Source organism: Oncorhynchus mykiss, chromosome 7, assembly GCF_057628025.1.
Source record: "Oncorhynchus mykiss isolate SJ-2025 chromosome 7, ASM5762802v1, whole genome shotgun sequence".
NCBI lineage: Eukaryota > Metazoa > Chordata > Actinopteri > Salmoniformes > Salmonidae > Oncorhynchus > Oncorhynchus mykiss.
The window spans coordinates 48,009,144-48,023,982 of record NC_143028.1 but is presented as its reverse complement, the minus strand read 5'-3'; the positions used below and the strand labels follow the sequence as shown (position 1 = coordinate 48,023,982).

The 14,839-nt window shown below is 41.9% G+C and overlaps 2 protein-coding genes across 42 annotated transcripts in view; both read left to right on the top strand.

Annotated features, from left to right (window-relative positions):
* The window catches only part of LOC110527996 (eukaryotic translation initiation factor 4 gamma 3), a 71,728-nt gene extending 69,500 nt beyond the window's left edge, over positions 1 to 2,228 (top strand). For all 34 annotated transcript variants that reach the window (XM_021609745.3, XM_021609744.3, XM_021609742.3 and 31 more), the window contains 5 exons: positions 38 to 136; positions 249 to 395; positions 597 to 678; positions 784 to 930; positions 1,210 to 2,228. In XM_021609745.3, the coding sequence (XP_021465420.2) occupies positions 38 to 136; positions 249 to 395; positions 597 to 678; positions 784 to 930; positions 1,210 to 1,391 (657 nt within the window). In that variant the 3' untranslated portion in view covers positions 1,392 to 2,228. The remainder of the gene's footprint in view (positions 1 to 37; positions 137 to 248; positions 396 to 596; positions 679 to 783; positions 931 to 1,209) is intronic.
* A 494-nt stretch (positions 2,229 to 2,722) lies between these two features.
* Positions 2,723 to 14,744, top strand: LOC110527991 (heterochromatin protein 1-binding protein 3). Of its 8 annotated transcripts, none has more exons than XM_021609711.3 (12): positions 2,723 to 2,838; positions 9,725 to 9,800; positions 10,621 to 10,816; positions 10,909 to 11,068; positions 11,164 to 11,301; positions 11,480 to 11,551; positions 11,824 to 11,978; positions 12,206 to 12,296; positions 12,404 to 12,563; positions 12,713 to 12,824; positions 13,069 to 13,230; positions 13,348 to 14,744. In XM_021609711.3, the coding sequence occupies exons 1-12, from the start codon at positions 2,779 to 2,781 to the stop codon at positions 13,811 to 13,813; spliced, it is 1,848 nt and encodes a 615-aa protein (XP_021465386.3). In that variant the 5' UTR covers positions 2,723 to 2,778; the 3' UTR covers positions 13,814 to 14,744. The 8 variants fall into 8 exon arrangements, with proteins under 8 accessions (XP_021465386.3, XP_021465387.3, XP_090097330.1 ...); XM_021609712.3 differs by having other exon boundaries at positions 2,747 to 2,838; positions 11,827 to 11,978; XM_090241204.1 differs by lacking the exon at positions 2,723 to 2,838 and adding an exon at positions 2,851 to 3,989.
* The last annotated feature ends 95 nt before the right edge of the window (positions 14,745 to 14,839 follow it).

The window sequence follows — 14,839 nt, the reverse complement described above, 5'->3', positions numbered from 1 at the left end:
AGTCAACAAACCCATTAACTGTCTGTCTCCTACACAGAGCCATAGGAAAGTGGGCACCTTGTGGAGAGAGTCGGGCCTCAGCTGGAGTGACTTCTTGCCAGAGGGAGAGGATGTCCAGGATTTCATCTCAGAGCAGGTTAGTGAGATAAACCCTCTGTATTACGACATGGAGGCATCCCAACAGAAACAGGTTCACAGAAACCTAACCCTCTTAATTTCCCCTCCTCTCCATGTCCTCCTCCTGTCAGAAGCTCCAGTTCACTGAGGCGGACTGCTCCAGCCATGAGGCAGCCCTCGCCACGACAGCACTGTCCCTTGTGGTGCTCAACCAGCAGCTAGAGAGACTGCTGCTGGAGGACATGGCCAGTGATGAGCAGATCTTTGACTGGGTAGAGGTACGGACTGTAGTATTACGCCCGCCACACAGCTCAGTACAGCCACGTTTGACTTCATGTCATACGCATGTTGTGTTTATACATGCATAGTGTTGCATATTTCAAGTGAAGTGTCACAGATGCAGGCAGTGATATCGAGAAGCTTTCACCTCTGTCTAAGCGGAGCTCCTTTGTGCTCCTCTGTTATCATCCACATCCCAGGCAAATCTAGATGAATCTCAGATGAGCTCCTCTCCGTTCCTGAGAGCTCTGATGACGGCTGTGTGTAAGGCAGCGGTGAAAGGTAAGCTCTCCATTCCTTTAGCTAGGAACAGATCAATGTTGTTTTTTATATATTATATAGCTAGAGGAATTCAACAATTCTTTCCATCTTTTGTTTCTTGTGTAGATGAAAGTGCTTCCTGTCGAGTGGACGTAGCCATCATTCAGAGGAGATTGCCCGTATTACTCAAGTACCTTAACTCAGACACTGAGCGACAGCTTCAAGCACTTTATGCACTGCAGGCGCTGATAGTCACTTTGGATCAGCCTCCTAGTAAGTAGCATCCCAATCAGACCCTTCAACCTCAATATTCACGATAAAGATATAAGCACGGTTCTGTCTCCTGCTCTGCATTTTACTTTTTTATTCTTGACAGCAGACATCCTTTCGTGGTTTTATCTCATGCTATTATATATAAAAAAAAAGTTTATTCATTAACCTACATGCATATCTATACCCTCACACACTCTGAAAGCAGAGACTAATTTAATTTAAGCCATGGGATTTGATGGTTATCATAGCACTTTTCCCCTCTTGTCTCTCTTTCTCCAGACCTGCTCCGGATGTTCTTTGATTGTCTGTATGATGAGGACGTCATCTCGGAGGACGCTTTTTACAAGTGGGAGACCAGCAAAGACCCAGCAGAGGAGCTGGGCAAGGGTGTGGCTCTCAAGTCTGTAACGGCTTTCTTCACCTGGCTGAGGGAAGCCGAGGAGGAGTCGGAGGATAATTGACAAGGGAGCAGGCGGCCGCTGTAAGCCCCCAGGACAAGAGGCCAGCTGTTGCTACATAGAATAACTGCATCTTCATAGCAAAACAAACAGACAAACCTACAAAATGAGCGCGGGCAGGACGACATGTTTACGGCTGGAATTTTTTCTGCGGTACGGTTCTGAGACTATTTTGAGTTTGAATTCCAACGGCTGAAGCACTAAATACCTGTATTATACATAGAAAATATTTTTGTTTTAAATTTTAACTTTTCTTTTGTTACTTTTTAAGAAGAGACTTAAAGATACATAGGTTCCAGACTCTTTAATTTATTATTTTTTTAAAGGACTGCAAATATGGAAGTTTATTTAACATTTGCAGATGCTCATAATGAGGAGAACATTGATGACGAATAGAAATAACAATATTATTAATTATAATAACAATAATAAAATTGTGAAATAAATAGCCTCCCTGGATTCCATGTTTGGTTGAAAACAGGGTAAAAAGTTATTTTGGGATGAAGGGGAAGGCAGAGAAAGGGTGGATGCACAGAGACAATTGACATTGTAAGACATCAGAGGTCAAAGGTTATCAGTAAATAACCACAGGAAGTGCACTCTGTGATATGTACATAAACCTCCCAAGAGGAAGAGATATGCATTCAAGAAGCAATGCAAATCAGTCCACAAAATAACATTTAAATGAACGTGAATAAACAACAATGAACAATGGATAAAATGCAAGATTAAAAAGAAAATGCCAAGGTTGCTAAACATGAAGTGCTTGTAATACTTAAGACCTACCGAGCAAATGAAAAGCTTGTAAATACATTAAAGACAAAAAAAGTATTTAAAAAATATTGCAAATGCAATGGTGATTTTGTGGAGTGTGATGTCTGCACTGCAATGTGAAGATTTGTTACTGTGTTTTAACATTGCTGGCGATACAGTCTGAAGATGAAAGTTGTGGCAGTGTCAAGCATTTATCTCTAAAATGAGGCTACAGTATAGGGATTCTGAAAGATATTGAGTAACTCTTGTAGGACAATGGAAGTTAACTAGAACAATTATTTTCTAATAAATACAAAGCATTTGAGTCAACTTCCATTGTCTTCCAAGAGTTGCCAGTTTGTTCCTTTTTATTAGTGCGTCTTGGTTGAAAAGTGAAGTATCGACAGTATCTTTTCCTCCACAGGAATGTACCCTACATCTTATGTTATACCCCGTAGACGAGAAGAGGAAATATTGTAACGAACTAGCTGAGCCTGATGCGGCATGAATGATGTAGGACAAGTCATATCTTGCATGTCTTAAATTGCCTTAGGATGTTTGCCAGAATTCCTATGTAATGCTCTTGTATCTTTGACCTGTGATTCAGGTGTAGAGTCAATGAAGTGACAGTCAACTAATGGATGAGCACAAACATCTGCAGAAAGCATTCGCATACAGCCTGCAGAAATGTAAGAGGGTAAGAGAGCCTGTATCACACCATTCTTTGATCACATTTCAGACAATTTCACCTTCTGACAGACCGGAAACCAGTATGGTATTGGACCTGTCGTCTACAGTCTTGCTTCTGCAGGACAAAGGTTGGTGACCGGTAAGCATATCTGGGAGCGCAATATCCCAGATACTATACTGCAACATTTCAATTAGAATTGCTACGTTGTCACTTTCAGGAGTTCAGAAGAATTTTCAACATTTGGCATTCTATGGGAACCGGTTAAGCACATCGCAGTGCAAAATCACTGGTTTAAAAATCATATTGGATCGCAAATAACTGTTAAATTAATGTTTTAACTATTCCTATATTCTGTTATTACGGTGCTATCACTCTGTTATTAGTACGCTTGTGAGGAAGTCTGCTGATGGACCTGGCCCGAGGGCAATGGCAACCATGTACTGTGGAAATAGTGTTCAGTGAACGTTGTTAATCTGGAACCTAGTCGTTGTCATTTTAAATTAACGTTAGTAGCAGAAGATGGCTAATAACTACAATGTGCCACCTCGCTTCGTCGAGGAGAGGTCGTATGAAAGTTGGAAAAATTTACTTGGAATCTGGACACTGATTATTTACTAATATGGACGAGAAAAAGCAAGCACGTGTGGTATTATCGCTCGATGAATAATACCACCGCAAGTGGTATTATCCCTCTGAGGATTTGAACAAGGATGATGGTATGGGAACTTTGATCAGAGCACTGGTTTCTGTGTTTCTTAAAGCGAAAGACTGCCTACGAGGCATATTCAAACTGACAGTTAACGTTACTAGAGACATTTCGGTTGCGTTGACGGACTACATAATTTATTTTGAATAGCGGTACAAAAGGATGCGCAAGTACGACATGGTTCTCCTGGATGCAGCTTTCAAATTGCTCGATCCTGCCTGGATGGTAGAGTGATACGGTTGGCTTTGACTGCTTGTACTGTGCTGACTTCGGGCAATGAATTCGGCACTAAAAATACTTTGGTGAAAAGTCGTCTCGCGACAATAACAGAAGGAATGCAAGTGAGTGACGCAGCATGTTACACTGCGCGTCAGAGAAAAGGCGCCAACAAGTCACGTTCTCAAGATAACCAGACGAGGGCGCCATTGCCCGGCACAAATCCACTGGACAGGTATGGATGGAGATCAAAATGTGCTATTTGTCAAAGCACTTAGCATTGGGTTAAAGACTCTTCATAAAAATGAGCACGTTTAACTAACAGAGGAAAATGTAAACAGAGAGAGAGCAGTGTAACATTACACTGCTTTCAAACATCTGCTTCTGAGATCTTTATAGTTGAATCCTTAGGATCTGCTGTGAATGATACTGCATTTACATGCACAGTGTGTGGCACAAAATGCCTTGATGGCTATGTCATACAAAATATGATTGACACCAAACAGAGCTTTCAAATTTGGAGATGGGATAATCGTCTTTCCTACCAAGAGAGTCAAGATACCAGCAAAAATTGGTCAGACTAAGTGTCACATTGAAACAGGTGATCCCTACAGATATCCCTACATCGCCTGCATTGTGGGAGGATCTTTTGTATATAGCAGGCTAGTGGATAAAAACAAATGGATGCCATATTTGAGGCGCTTTCATTCATTGATTTTACAATGTACACACAGGATTTCAGTTTGAGAGTTAATGATATTGGGGTTGGAAACCCCACCCCCAAAAAGTTAATAAACAACACTGCCATGTTGATCTAAACCTTGCTGTTGGAAAACCAGTTAGCTTCCGACTTTCGGCTGTTTGTTTTTTTGCTACTAGTAGAATGTTTTGGCCCACTCGGTTGTCAGTAGAGATTAGCCAATCAGAGAGCACAGACCTCTGCGAAAACAATTTAAAAAATAGGGCCTTTTCACTGTTTATTCCACACCTTTTTCATAGGAATTGCTAACTAAAACAATTTAACTGGATAATAGCTACATCTTTTTTTGTAGAGCAAGTCTTTACAACTTTTACATCTGTTAGATAAGGGAGTTTCGTGCTTCTAGAAGCATTTTTGTTAAATTTGATAATGGGCACTTGCATATTAGTTCGCTAGCTGCAGCTAGTAACATTATTATTAAATCATCAGGAATTAGCAAAGACAGTACAATATGAAGATGGGTATAAACTGCTTCTTCAATAGAAATTCCCGGTGACGCTTGTAGGCGATGGCATGGCGACACAGGCTAGCTAAACCAACGAGTTTTACAACAAAACCGCTCATTGTTCTATCTGTGGCTAAACTCATGCGTAGAAACAGGTCATTGAGTCTAGGTCGTCTCGCGACGAACTGCGCATGTGAGGCCATATCATCAAATTGTAAATGTGTCGGTTTGTCACTTTCACGAAGTTGGAGTAATATGTTCAACTATTTAAAAGCATATTCATTAGTTAATAAAAATCGGCTTATTCTATAGAAATAGGTCCTGCCTCTCGCTAAATGGTAGAAAGCAGATTATTCAGTCGACATTCCTATTGGTCCTATGGTAACCATCTACAGTACATTCGGAAAGTATTTAGACCCCTTGATTTTTTTCCACATGTTGTTACATCACAGCCTTATTCTAAAATTGATTAAATAGCTTTTTTTCCCTCATCAATCTACACACAGTACACCATAATAACAGTGAAAACATATTTTTTTGAAATGTTGGTAATTTTATTAAAAATAAAGATACCTTATTTACACAAGTATTCAGACCCTTTGCTATGAGACTCGAAATTGAGCTTGGGTGCATCCTGTTTCCATCGATCATTGTTTCTACAACTTGATTGGAGTCCACCTGTGGTAAATTCAATTGTTTGGACATGATTTGGAAAGGCACACATCTTTCTATATAAGATTCCACAGTTGACTGTGCATCTCAAAGCAAAAACTAAGCCATGAGGTCGAAGGAATTGTCTGTAGAGCTCTGAGACAGGATTGTGTCGAGCCACAGCTCTGGGGAAGGGTACCAAAAAATGTATGCAGAATTGAAGATCCCCATGAACACAGTGGCCTCCATCATTCTTAAATGGAATCAGTTTGGAACCACCAAGACTCTTACTAGAGCTGGCCGCCCGGCCAAACTAAGCAATCAGGGGAGAAGGGCCTTGGTCAGGGAGGTGACCAAGAAACCGATGGTCACTCTGACAGAGCTCCAGAGTTCCTCCAAATAGATGGGATAACCTTCCAGAAGGACAACCATCTCTGCAGCACTCCACTAATCAGGCCTTAATGGTAGAGTGGCGAGACAGAAGCCACTCCTCAGTAAAAGGCACATAACAGCCCACTTGGAGTTTTCCAAAAGGCACCCAAAGACTTTCAGACCATGGAAAACAAGATTCTCTGGTCTGATGAAACAAAGAATGAACTCTTAAGCCTGAATGCCAAGTGTCACATCTGGAGGAAACCTGGCACCAACCCTACGGTGAAGCATGGTGGTGGCATCATCATGCTGTGGGGATATTTTTTTGGGGGGGGGAAATATGAACAGAGCAAAGTACAGAGAGATCCTTGATGAAAACCTGCTCCAGCGCACTCAGGACCTCAAACTGGTTTACCTTACAACAGGAAAACAACCCTAAGCACATAGCCAAGACAACGCATGAGTGGCTTCGGGACAAGTCTCTGAATGCCCTTGAGTGGCCCGGACTTGAACCCGATCAAACATCTTTGGAGAGACCTGAAAATAGCTGTGCAGCGACGCTCCCCATCCGACCGGACAGAGTTTGAGAGGATCTGCAGAGACGAATGAGAGAAACTCCAGAAATACAGGTGTGCCAAGCTTGTAGCGTCATACCCTAGACTCAAGTCTGTAATCGCTGCCTAAGGTGCTTCAACAAAGTACTGAGTAATAGGTCTGAATACTTATGTAAATGTGATTTTTGCGTTTTTTATTTTAATACATTTGCACCAGAAAATTACCTGTTTTTGCTTTGTCATTGTGTCTAGATTGAGGGATTTGTTTTTGGTTTGATGGATTTTTAAATAAGTCTAACGTAACAAAATGTTGAAAAAGTCAAGGAGTCTGAATACTTTCCAAATGCACTGTATAATGAAGTGGCAGCCTCATTCATTTAGCCTTAGATTCAGTTAGTCATAGTACACGTTTTATCACTGCGTTCTCTACCAGAAAGTTTGTTGTCCCTCTTCCATGTCACATGGGTTGATACATTGCTTTGTTTTAATTTGTAAAGCCCTTTAACAAAAAGTCCCACTATACTTAACATCATTACTAAACATCATCACTAGACAGATGAGTTACCACAACCGGTCTCAGGGATGGCACTGGAAACGTATTTGGTCTCTACTGTTAGGTAAATCAGCTTTTAGTTTTCTTTCACCTTATCTGTGGACCAATCTTCAACATGTTCTTAAATTTGATGTTCTGGTGCCTCTAGGACAATTCAGAAAGCTGATTGAGGATCGTATTACTGATGTTTGTTTTTTATGACCATGTTATTGTTTCTGCTTGCATTCTGTATTTATATATCGATGTGTGTATTTTCTGTAATTTAGGGCTCATCTGTAAAATAGACCTTGGTCTCAGTATGACTCCCTGATAAAATAAAGGTTAAATTAATAGAAATACAATCTGGCTAGTTATAAAAAGGGCTTTGTACAACAGTAGCCGCATTAGCGCAACTAGTTTGTTATAGTTAACTGGCTACTAGTGATAAGTCTTTCGCGAATTTGAATATTGGGAATCGCATCGGTGAAAGATCCATTTATTTGCCTTCATGATTTGCATACTGCTACCAAAGACAGTACAGTATGAAGATATGCAGAAACTGCTTTTCCCGATATGAATCCCAGATAACGCTTGTAGGCGATGTCATGAAGACGTTGGCTAGCTAAACTCATGTGCAGAAACACGAAATTAGGTCTAACGGTCATCTCAGGCCGAACTGCGCATGTGTCAAATCAAAGGTACTCCGATATAGTTGTTTTTGCTGAAAATAAAAGCGCGTTAGCTTGTCACTCATGAGGTTGGAGTAATAACATATTCAACTACTTAAGACATTGTCTCGAATCCAGGTTGTGCCTTTGGATTTAAAGAAAGTTAACAACTAAGGAACTATTTTTCACTTCTCATTGACTCCTCAAACCCCGGACTGGTCTGTTTCGCGAGCGTTCCAGGAAGTATCGCGATGCGCATCTGGGTTTAGAAACTGCTGCTACTACTTTTTGAGCTTCAAACAACTATCTGCAAATAAATTACAAAATTCTTCTCTGAAGACAGTAAATAATACATATTGCTGGCTATCTAACAAACATTGTATTTTAAGGTGCTTATCACAAGCTGACATACTGGTAGCATACTGTTCGGACTTTACAATAGATATGCATTTTCTTTGTGTTTCCAGGTCGATTTTCAAGCATTTTGAATGAGGAGCTCTTTTAGGTGAACAAAGCCAAATGATGCGGCTACAGATGTGGCTGACCGAAAAGACTCAGAACAAATATATTTATAACTAAACCAAGATAGACCACAGCCTGTCGTTTCCAGTGGGATCAAATCAGTCATAAGTGGGCAGAACAAGCAAGGAGGGGGGCAGAGGCAAGCATGGGCCAGTGAGATCCTATTGGCGCGATGTAGCACGTATTTGCATATTTTCTTTAGAGAAGGCCTACCCTGAAGTGTGCGTGTGCAATAACTCAATTCACCCTTGCGCTCCTAAACAACGCAGAGTAAAATCCACAAAACTTTGTCCAATGTTTAAGAGATTTTGGTAACCGAAAACTGTATTGAGATCAAACGTTTCATCGATGAGAAAGTTAGCATAATGTTGGCCAAAATGCAACTAGCTTCATCTACTCCCGCTTCTGGCCAGTAGGCTTCCTCTCATGACCATATTTGGTCATGAGTGGAACCGCCAACCGGATGCTTCACACTTCAATACATTGGCTAATTCTTCTGGCTACCACTAGCGTTACGCCGAGGGACATTCCCAATAAAGCTTAAGAAAGCGACGCTACTGCCACCTTCTGGTTTGGACTATTTTAACAAGGCTGACGGACGGTGATCTGCCGTCTGGAAGGAAAAAAAGTTTGACTACCAACACTGTTCAGAAACATTCGATGTACCGGTGAACGTCAAACGTACCGGTGTGTCTGAGCCTTTAGCTGATACGTAAAATACCTATGGAGGCGTTGTAAGATCTGGCAGGCGTCAGCAACGCCTGGGCAGAGGAACGCGCCCAAAATCTGCGCAGGATGACTGCACTTATTTTGGAACGCGCCCAATACCTTACCACGACGCTACGTGTACGTTCAAGGGGGAGGGGCACGTAAACAGAATTCTAAACAAAGGAGAGCGAATCAGTTTTTATTTCAACATCTTTGTAGAGAGTCGAAAGGTAAGAATATTAATAATTGTACATTATTAGTTCCTGCAAAAAGTGTTTGACTATAGAGCTCTGGCATAAATGCATGCACCGTTTTCTCCTTTGCCAATGCAATTTCGATGCATTTACCATCAGCTCTTTGCAGCGCCATTACTGTGTAGGGTAAATGAACAAAATGGCCATATTATTACTGAGGACGTGCATCTTCCTCGTTATGAATTTTTGCTAACTATTTCCATGCCCCCCACCATTCCAAAACTTCATACACACTCCTTATTTATTTTGATTTTGATTTATTCTGGTCGATAATGTACTTTTGCAAAGGGCAGTAACTTGCATTTGATGAGTGCACAGGCCATGATTAATGTTGCCTCGCACATGGATATCAGAAGCAGTGGGTGACTTTTACGACTGCATGATGTTACCATTGGGTCTTGCTAAGTTGCTTTGTATCAAACTGTATTGTGATTTTAATAATAGAGTTAATAACTTATCTGAACATGCAAAGGAAATGTTTTAATTCCTATTTCTGGTCACCAGTTTGGAGTCATGCCTATACGTCGTGCAGCTAGGACACCACCCCAGGAGATGCCCCCCTCGGCTGCACCAGAGGGAGGTGAGTTCAATAATCTCAACATGAACAGGAACTCTATGGTGTTCATATCAATGATGTATATAAACCCTGGATTGCTGATGCTATGTATTGGCATTTGAGAGGTTTGAAGCAAATGGTGGACCATATTGGGGCTCCACAGTAGTGGAAACGGTACAATTTGGTAATCTCTAAAAATATATATATTTTTAGAGATTACCAAATATATATATATATATATATATATATATATATATATATATATATTTAGCTCACATTCACCATAATGCTTACTTATTATATTATGTGAGCTAAACATAGAAAAATCTATAGTATATGTGTTTTAAGATTACTAATGTTACTGCCCCCACTACTGGGGATTGGCAATGTCTGTAATAGAATAAATGTGGCAAAAATGAATGTTGACAATAATACATTTTATTGCTATGGCTTCCAAACTATTATTTAAAATTGTGGGGGAGTGCCAAGATGATGGAGTCAAGGTGGCTTCAACACAGCGCCCCCATGTGTCATCTAGTGTGTGTGATTGATAGATATATAGATCTATTTATCTATCATTGGTTCATATGTACCCAGCATTGACAAGCTAGGGGTGAATATGGTAACCACTTGGCAGGACTTGGTTCTTTCCCCCAATTGAGTCCCATTTGTCATAGTCACTTATCGAATCCTTTCATATTAGTGGTTTAAGAGTGGAATCGGACTTCCCAAATATTTGACAATGAGTTCTTGTTGAGTGGTATGTGAATAAAGCATGACATCTGCTTGCTGAATTAACCTATTCAAACTTATGTCGTTCTCCCTCCCCCACATCTCTCTCCAGAGCCTGATGCCAGTTCTGAGGAGTCTGCCTCTGTTGAGGAGGAGCAGGAGATGGCATCCGCTGCCCTAGTAGCCAAGGAGGGGGAGGGCACAGGTGAAGGAGAGACCAAAGAGAATGGTGAGAAACCTGAGGGAGAGAAAGGTGATGAATCGACTGGAGAGAAGACTGCTGAGGGGGAAGAGTCTGAGAAGAAAGAGTGAGTTGCTTGTGCTCATGCCCTGTGGTTGTTGCTTCCATATTGGTGCAGATAAATGTTTAATTGCTCTTTGTTTTGTTGGTTTGTTGCAGAGAGAAGGATGGCGTGAAAGAGAAAGTGAAGAAGCCAGTGAAAAGGGCCATTCCCGCCTGGGCAACCATGTCTGCCAGCAAACGTGCAACTCTCACTAATAAGAGCACCTCCACCATGCAGCTGCCTAAGATGGACGACATCCTCATCGAGGCCATTGAGGTCTGTACACCACAAAACACTTACCTTTGTATTATGTAGTTCTCCCTTATTCCCCACGAATGCAACGCCTGCAACTCATCATATTTCCTCTGCAGTCCTGCAAGGAGAAGACTGGGGCCTCAGCCCATTCTGTCATGAAGTACATTGTGAAGAAATACCCTAACCTAGAGAAGAGGAAATTCCTCCTTAAGAAGGCTCTCAAGAGGCAGCTGGAGAAGGGCACCGTCAAACAGGTGAGTCCTTATCACGGACCAAAGCTTACCATGTATTAACATGAATTGCAAATGGTAGGCAGCAGTCTTGGTGTTTTTGATCTGTGGGTTACTTGTTGTGGTGCCCTATATCCTGTTTGTCTGGTGTTTTACCTGCCTGCGTACTACTGTTGCTTTACCTTTTTATTCACTCTCACAGCTAAAAGGTAAAGGCCTTTCTGGGAGCTTTACCATTGGGAAGCAGTCCTCTAATAAACCAACTGCTAAAGGGGTAGGTAATTTTCAGTCGCCGATCTACAAACTTCAACACTAACAATTACAATTGACTATTATGTGATTGTTCTATTGGCTTTGAGTAGGCCGAGTTTGGATAATATATGCCATTTAGCAGACACTTATGTGAAATCATGCTTGCATACATTTTTTTTTGTTTACTGGAACTGAACCCACTATCCTGGCGTTGCCAGCGCCATGCTCTACCAACTGAGCTACAGAGCACCACTTTGTTTGACAGTGATTCTGATTGTGATGGTTTGGTGCTAGAAGCCGATCGTCGTGGCACCTGGGTTGAAGGCAGAGACCCTTGGGGATGCTCTGCCCCTGATCATCACACGGCTATGTGAGCCCAAAGAGGCGTCTTATATCCTGATCAAGAAATATGTGGAGCAGCACTTCCCTCAACTCAACGTGGAGCATAGGTAAATACCTGTTTTACTGTTATATTGGGATGGGTGGGGTCTCTTATTCTGTTTGGAGCATGTTTAACATGCTAACTTACAGTATTACTTGACATAGCAATGCAACCCTGTGCACAACCCAAATCTACAGAATGTTTAATGCAGTACCTTTGAATTATGGGATGTTCGTGGTGTGTATTGGTGTAGGTTAAATAGAATTTCCAATGCAGTCACTATTTCATTCCTAGGCCAGATATCCTAAAGAGTGCCCTGGTGAGAGCTGTGGACAAGGGTCACCTGGAGCAGATCACTGGAAAAGGAGCCTCTGGAACATTTCAGGTTAGCCTTATACTAAAGGAATGCACAATTCAGTGTACTTCATGAAGTCTGATGTTGGATCTCTGTTGTATGAGGTGTTTATCTCAGCCCCTCTTACTCTCTTACAGCTGAAGCGGGAAGGGGGCAAGTTCCTGCTTAAAGGCGGGCCCCTGGAGGACGCTATCATGACATCCATTGTGGCAATGAACGAACCCAAGACTTGCAGCACCACCACACTCCGCAAATTCCTGTTAGAGACAAACCAGGACAGCATGGAGTACCGTGTGGGTAAGACCTGCTCCCTGACTCTCTTAAGAGAAACACTGCTTTGGCAAGATGTGAATACCGACCTTCAACTGCAGGAGCGCTCTCGTTAGCTAGGTTAAATCAGAGATGTAAAGATGCTTTATTGAACCCAGGCACTATTCTTCCCTCAGTGAACAACCTGAAGAGGACCCTGCAGAAGTGCAAAATGATGGGCTGGATGGATCAGATCACTGGGAATGGGCTAAACGGAACCTACCAGCTCTGCTACCCTTACTACCCCAGGTAGAACACCACTATAGGAAGGTTAATATGTGATGTACATTGCTACCCTCTGTACATCATTGCATTGCTGCTATGCAACGTATATTGCTACCCTCTGTACATCATTGCATTGCTACTATGTGACGTATATTGTTGCCCTCTACATCATTGCATTGCATGTGCTATACCAGGAACAGTATTTCCTGAAGTTCACTCACCTGGAACCGAAAGGTTAAAGATCAGACTGTCTCTTCTTATTCCACAGCCCAGCCATTCTGTTCCCTGAAAAACAGAACGTGAAGGAGCAGAAAGTGGCGGAGAAGGACAAACGCAGAAAGAGGGTTGACTTGTCTGATGAGGACTCTGATGAGGAGGAAGAGGACTCGTCCGAGGAAGAGGACTCAGATGATGAACCCCCTCCTAAGAGGTGAGTCAAAGGTCAAGTGGATAAAATCCAATGAGAATATTTTGGTTGATATTGTCATACATAGCAGTGAACCATTTGTAACTCACTAACAGTGTATTTGTTCAATACGATCCTTAGGAAAGCTGGGAAGAGGCCACCACCTAAAGCGCGTCGTCCCCCCCCCAGCAAGAAGTCTCGGCCGGCAAGTCAGTCAAGGGCTAAGGGCAAAAAAAGAGCTGCCCCAGCAAAGAGGTCTGCGCCCCCAGCAAAGAGGTCTGCGCCCCCAGCAAAGAGGTCTGCGCCCCCAGCAAAGAGGTCTGCGCCCCCAGCAAAGAGGTCTGCGCCCCCAGCAAAGAGGTCTGCGCCCCCAGCAAAGAGGTCTGCACCCCCACCAGTCAAGGTATCCCCACCAGTCAAGGCACCCCCACCAGTCAAGAAAGCTGCACCTGCGAGCAAGCCCAAAACGCCCATCATCAAAAAGCTGATGAGCAAGGCATCTAAGCGGCCAACGCCCAAAAAGTCACCTCCTGCAAAGAAGGCAGCAGCCAATTCTGCAGTGAAGGCCAAGCCAGCAGCTCGCAAGTCCCTGAGGGGGAAGAAGTGAGTTTCCTATTGCCCAGCAGTGGAAGTTTAACTGTAGCTCTGAAGACAGTGGTGCTCTGCCTCTCTCCATGCTCTCTTTCGCATCATTGTTTTCCTCCAGTTTGGGGCTATAGAATTATTTTCTCTGTAGGATTGGGATGTGGCAGTTATTAGTTCATGTCAATTTACTGTACTTGGGAACTGTTCTATTTCTGTGAACCCAAGTTTTAATCTCCATTGTGTAGAATGGCCTCTTAAAATATGTAAAACTGCCTAGGTAAAGAATTGTGAAATTTCCATCACACTTAATTTTGATAATGTATAGGCAGAGATCCAGAATCAGTGACTTTTACTTTTTGCATTTTGTCCCAGTCCACTCTACCATGTTTTACCTGGACACATTCCTTTTATCAAATCATTTGTTTAGCATTTTGGAAACTTTCTTCCTCTACAACATTTTTGATTTCTCTACATTTAATCTGGAGTGAACTCATCTTAAAGGATATTGAGATTTGTGTTATTAAGTGAATTTGAGAGCATAATGACAGCCAACTTTTCATGTAATGAATTATTGTTTATTACGAATTCTGTTATTTAAATGATCGTATGAGTGAAACATATCCATCGCTGGGCCTGTGGTTAAAATAGTTAATATGATTGGAGACTAACTGATCAGGAAGCACTGTTTGTCATTGTGATTTTCAGTACTACTGCATAGTATTAGGGGATTTTTTTTGTGTGTGTAAACAAACAAGCTAATCAAAGTGAATTGGTTGTGTCCTATGAAGCGAAAAGAAAACAGACCAATACAATCTTCTACATTCTGTGTAATAGTGAAAGATTGTGAATAACACACTTTGTTTTGAAGGAGCGTAGCTCATACCCTGCATGCATGCGTGTACTCTTTATTGTATGCTTTTTCCCAAGTCATTATTAAAATGGCTATATTTGTACTTCCTTCATTCTGTCATGGTCTCAAGGGAGACAAACACGAAATAGTGTGTCTGCTGGTGGAGCTGAAGTATATATTTTAAATACTACACAATAC

What these genes read in the sequence shown, in the direction of transcription:
- LOC110527991 (XM_021609711.3), top strand. Translation starts at nt 2,779, where the DNA reads ATGGATGAGCACAAACATCTGCAGAAAGCATTCGCATACAGCCTGCAG. An exon ending in GAAGAGTCTGAGAAGAAAGA is followed by an intron (nt 10,817 to 10,908) that starts GTGAGTTGCTTG and finishes GGTTTGTTGCAG; the next exon opens with AGAGAAGGATGGCGTGAAAG. An exon ending in TCCTCATCGAGGCCATTGAG is followed by an intron (nt 11,069 to 11,163) that starts GTCTGTACACCA and finishes TTTCCTCTGCAG; the next exon opens with TCCTGCAAGGAGAAGACTGG.